The sequence below is a fragment of the Gouania willdenowi genome, chromosome 12 (assembly GCF_900634775.1).
Source record: "Gouania willdenowi chromosome 12, fGouWil2.1, whole genome shotgun sequence".
Classification (NCBI taxonomy): Eukaryota; Metazoa; Chordata; class Actinopteri; order Blenniiformes; family Gobiesocidae; genus Gouania; species Gouania willdenowi.
Window position 1 is genome coordinate 23,538,137 of NC_041055.1, and position 5,385 is coordinate 23,543,521.

Genomic DNA, 5,385 nt, shown 5'->3' on the forward strand with positions numbered 1-5,385 from the left:
TCTCACCTGTGTTTTAAAAAAAAAAAATACAAGACTCGTGCTCAGCTGCGGAGGTCACGTGACCGGCGGTCCAATCAGAGTTCTCGTGCCACTTATGGACAAGCAGCTGAGCGTCAGTGACACCTGCAAACATGTCCGTAAACCAGATCTACTACTCGGACAGATACTCTGATGAGCAGTACGAGTACAGGTGAGAATTAGAACAAACAAACAAACAAAACACGGTCATTTTAGCTTTAGCTCCAAACAAGCAGTTTTAAATAGACGTAGAAACATCTCAAATTAGTTGTTTCTGATTCATGAACAGACTTAGCTTTGATATTTATGTCCACAAAGTAAATACCAGAGATGTAAAGAGTACTGTACTCATGTAAAAGTGCTGTTACTTGATTGAAATTGTACTCAAGTACAAGTAAGTCATACATAAAATACTCAAAAAAAAAAAAAAAAAATTTTTTTTTTAATTAAATAGTATTTAGAGTAAAAGTTACTTGTTACTTTCACCCCTACCTTTATTTTTGGTAATAAATCTTGCCACACTTCCCTTGCATACAGTAAACATCTCATGTATAAACTTAAAAAGGAAAAGACACAATCTTGCACAATTGGAACCTAATTTATTTTCACAAATGCATTTCTATGAAATAATAGTTTTGACAAAATGTGCAGTTATTTAAAAAAATATATATAATACATCAATGAATTCAATTTTTTTTTTTTTTTAAATCTTGGGCTCTAAGTAAATTTATGAACTCTAAAGCTGAGAAAATAACCTCTATTCAGTGCTGTTTTGGTGCCGTACATTGCATTAAATCTGATTGGTTGGCTCTGATTGTTGTCTTGTCATTTTATTTTATTTTTTGTAGTTTCACAATGTCCGTTGATCAATTTAAAACAAAAATAATATTTTTCTCAGTAACGTTAGGGGGTAGAAATTTAACAAATGACTTTACTTCTTTTAAAATGTACCTCAGTACAAGTAATATGACTGATTTAGAAACATACTTTAAAAAAAAAAGTACCATAAAAGCAACACAAATACAGTAGCGTGAGTATATGTGATCTGTTGATTTCACCTCTGGTAAATACAAACACCACAATCTTGCATTTTACATCCTGTTGTGCCCTTTTGTGATTTTATCATCATTAATGTGGCTCAAAATATGCTGCTTAGGTGGCTTTTTTATTTTTTAATCATTTGTAAACCTTTCCACCACAGGCATGTTGTTCTGCCTAAAGAAATAGCCAAATATGTGCCCAAGTCCCACCTGATGTCTGAGGATGAGTGGAGGAAACTGGGCGTACAGCAGTCCAGAGGATGGATCCACTACATGATACATGAACCAGGTACGCAGGAGAAACGGCGTCCAGAAATCATATTTGTCTTCAGATACTGTCTACTACGGGTGTTGACAAAAACTGATTTGGCGATATTACAATTTTTTTTTTTAAATTCAACAAAAAATATATTTATATTATTTTTTTACCTTTATTTAACCAGGAAAGTATGTTTTACTGCAGGAGACATTGTAAATGCACAAAGAAGTGCTGAAACTTAGGCATGTTGACCAGCTTGTGTTTTTTCAATAAAATATAAAAATAAAGTACCGCAATTTTCATACATAAGGCGCACCGGACTATAAGGCGCACCGGTTTGTTGTTATTATTATTATTATTATTATTATTATTATTATTATTATTATTAAGACGCATTAAGCGAAACAAAAAAGTCATAAGTCAAACTTTATTCAACTCATTAACAATAACTCTCAACATTGTTCAGGTTTAACACATAAAATATAGAACAGTACACTCACTCTTTCAGTTCAGTATGTTGAAGCACAGTACTGGTACATATCACTCCATGAGGCGCCTGACTACGGTAGCCCTAAAGTGCCAAAAATCCATCAAGCAGTGCATCTACTAAAACATTTTGAAATTAATTTCATACATAAGGTACACCTGATTATAAGGCGCACTGTCGATTTTTGTGAAAATTAAAGGATTTTAAGTGTGTCTTATAGTCTGAAAAATATGGTACTAACTTTCTGCATTTATTTGTTGTTCTAGGCTTATACCTCAGTTAAGTTGCACTAAAGTCAAAGTTGGTTTAAAAGCCACAGGCAGATTGTGTTATTTTTTTATTTTAAGTTGTTGGAACATGGCATGTTAAAGCCAATGCTTTGAGTGCAAAATATGCCAATAAAATATATTTCATACATAATGGTCTCATGAAGGTGTACGTATTTACAGATTAGTTGTTTCTTAAGTCATATATTTAAAAAAAAAAAAAAAAAAAAAAATTGCAATAATCGCCTTATACTTTAATAATGGGATATATCGTATTGTATCGGGATATGAATCGTATTGCCAGATGCCAAATACACACCCCTACTGTTTACAGTAGGGCTGAACAATTTTGGAAAATAATCTAATTGCAATTTTTTTTTTTTCCCTCAATATTGCGATTGCGATTTAATATGCGATTATTTTTTCAAGGGCCTCTTGTCATGTATTTTTCAATAAACACACGCAATAAATCAATCTGTTTCATTATAAACAGTTTCAGATTTATTTAAACTTTAAATAAATATAAAATGTAAAATTAGCACAGCAATACAACAATAAAGCAAACAGATATGTTGAAGACGGTTCATGAAACATGTGGACTGCACTTATTAAACACTCTCTGAACTTAACAGGACAGTCTATAAATAAATAAAATAAATAGATATACAAAAAATAAAGCTTGCTAATATACAGTCAGTAACATCACACACACTAAAGAACTAATATCTGCTTTAACCAATTGGATATTTTAGCTAAATCAAACTCCCAACTTATTACTTAAAAAAAAAAAGAAAAAAAATTGCAGCTTTTGCATTTAAAAAATTAATATAATATCGCAAATACAATTAATCGTTCAGCCTTGGTCTACAGTTACTTTCTATTTATGAAGAGAAAATTTGTATTTAAAACTATGAATTAAGTAATAATAAAATAACTCTGAGGTAACCAGATTGGAGGAAATTTCTTTGAAAATTAAGGAATATCCATATAAGACCACAATAAGATGAACATTTATTGTAAAATGCTGGATATATAAATCCTTGGTTTGCAAAGGGGTGTACATTATACACTAATTTTCCACGGGAATCTATAACTTCTAGAAGTTTTGGGAATATTCAATAAACTTTTCATCGGAGTATTTATTAGAATGAACCAAAAATGTATAGTAATTTTATAACTTATAACTTAACTGTATTATGAATATTAGCACTTATGCAAATATTGCAATATAAAACATTTCCACAGATATATTTGAAATGTACAATTATGAATTTTGTAATTATTTTGGTCTTTTTTTAGACTTGTGAGAAAATAATACATTGTGAAACATCAAAAATGTGTCTTCAAATGAATAACTTTTTACAGCAGCACTGACACCAATAACTGGACAAACAGTGACGTGTTCTTTGAACAATCAATTCTTTCACAACAAAAACAACATTGTTGAGTAAAATATTAAATCTGCCTGTCCGCTTTTTTGAAATTACATTTTTTTTTAAAAAGAGCCCCTTTTAAAAAATGTATTGTTAATTTAATTCCAATAAATTGCCGTTAATGCCCGTGGAAAGTTTCTAATGTTTAAAATTTACAAAATTTGGCAACCCATGTTTCATTGCCATATTTTTTAGTTTGTTCATAAGAGTCTTTGAAAGTAGAATTATATTCTGCCTACAATGTTTTACATAAGTTATACCAGTTCAGCCCAATGTATGATGTCTCTTTGTATCCAATACTAACTCTTACTGTACTCTAGCAATATTTAAGCCAATTTAAAATCAAATGGAAAGAAAAAAGAAAGAAATAATCAAAAATACTCTTCAGGAAGCACAATATTGACTTTTGGCCAATATGCCAATTTTTATTTTTTTACAACTCGTTTGAACTATATATATATATATATATATATATATATATATATAATGATATTTTCTCTTCTACACCTAGTTGCAGAGATAATCTGGTTTCTTTAGTGGAATTACATTTGGAATTATTCTTCATACTTCTGAAAATGATGGAGCATCAGTAATAATAAGAAAAATACTTCAACTTAAATTAGGTAAAACATGATGTCATATTTATTCACGATTAAGATACTTGCAGCCTATCCTAGTGAAAGCAGTTACTAACCATTTACCTACTTAAATTTAGTGTTTGGGTGAAAAGAAATTAAGCATTCTGTGTCATATACAGTGTTTTCCCCCTTCCTGTTTTCCACATCTAAATGTTTCAGATTTAGGGGGCAAACACTTTTTCATACAGGGCCATGAAGCTTTGGAATTTTTTTCTTCCTCATTAACAAAACCCTTCATTTAAAAACTACTTGTGTTATCTTTGACTAATGTTTAAATTTGTTTGATCTGAAACATTTAAGTGTGGAAAACAAGAAATGACTGTATTAACATGTCATGTATTGTTTTCACAGAGCCCCACATTCTGTTATTCAGAAGACCTCTACCAAAGCAATGACAAAGGCCAAGTCAAGATTCCTCCTGCTGCTTTCTTTCCTATTTTTTGTTCTTTCTTTACTAAAATACGTTCTCGCTGCAGGTCAGTGGCTGCTCTAATGTTTTTACTAGTATTGTTCTTTTAAAGAGCTCAGGTTAAACCCACATCACTGATTTTAAACTCATGTTCTCATTTAAGGAGTTTCTGGACATTCACCTTGGGTTTGCCACAGCCAGAGGAAGAGAAACCTTCTGAATGAGCACATGTGGAGACATTAAACAGGAATGACTTTGAGTTAGTGTTATTGCATTGGAGATCCTTAAAATAATGTCTGAATGTGTGTGTGTGTGCTGTCTAAACTAGTGTTAGGCTGCAGTAATTTAATAAACATTTTGCTATTTCTGTGTTGTGCTTTTTCTGAAGTTTTACTTTAGACACAAGAGGGTGCTGTGGTGTCATTTGTAAAAAAAAAAAAAAAAAAAAACAGTGACATCACTCACCTACAGCAATAATAACTAATTTTAGTTCAGGATTGATACGTTGACATCGAAATATACTCTGCAAAGACATGCCTTTATATCATGAATAGCTTCTCACTTGTGTAGATGGATGTTTAGTTAGGTTTTTACAATGTTTGCAATTACAAAAAAGAACGAATATTTCATATTTAACCTATTGATCATCATAGCAAAAGTCAGTATTCGTAAATGTACATTTACTTCCAAAAAAACAGCATTTAAACTATTTCTATTAGTTTCAAAACTAAACAGAATCCATTTGGTCTTTATTAAACCCCAAAGCTGTAAAAACTATTGACTACTTACATTTATTTAACCGTTTCATCTAAAATTCATCATGTTTTTATGGATT

At 30.8% G+C, this 5,385-nt stretch overlaps 1 protein-coding gene across 1 annotated transcript; it reads left to right on the forward strand.

The window, feature by feature from the left end:
- The first annotated feature begins 57 nt into the window (after nt 1–57).
- Nucleotides 58–4,833, forward strand: LOC114472818 (cyclin-dependent kinases regulatory subunit 1). The gene is made up of 4 exons (XM_028462078.1): nt 58–190; nt 1,220–1,347; nt 4,493–4,617; nt 4,714–4,833. The coding sequence occupies exons 1-3, from the start codon at nt 132–134 to the stop codon at nt 4,534–4,536; spliced, it is 231 nt and encodes a 76-aa protein (XP_028317879.1). The 5' UTR covers nt 58–131; the 3' UTR covers nt 4,537–4,617; nt 4,714–4,833.
- The last annotated feature ends 552 nt before the right edge of the window (nt 4,834–5,385 follow it).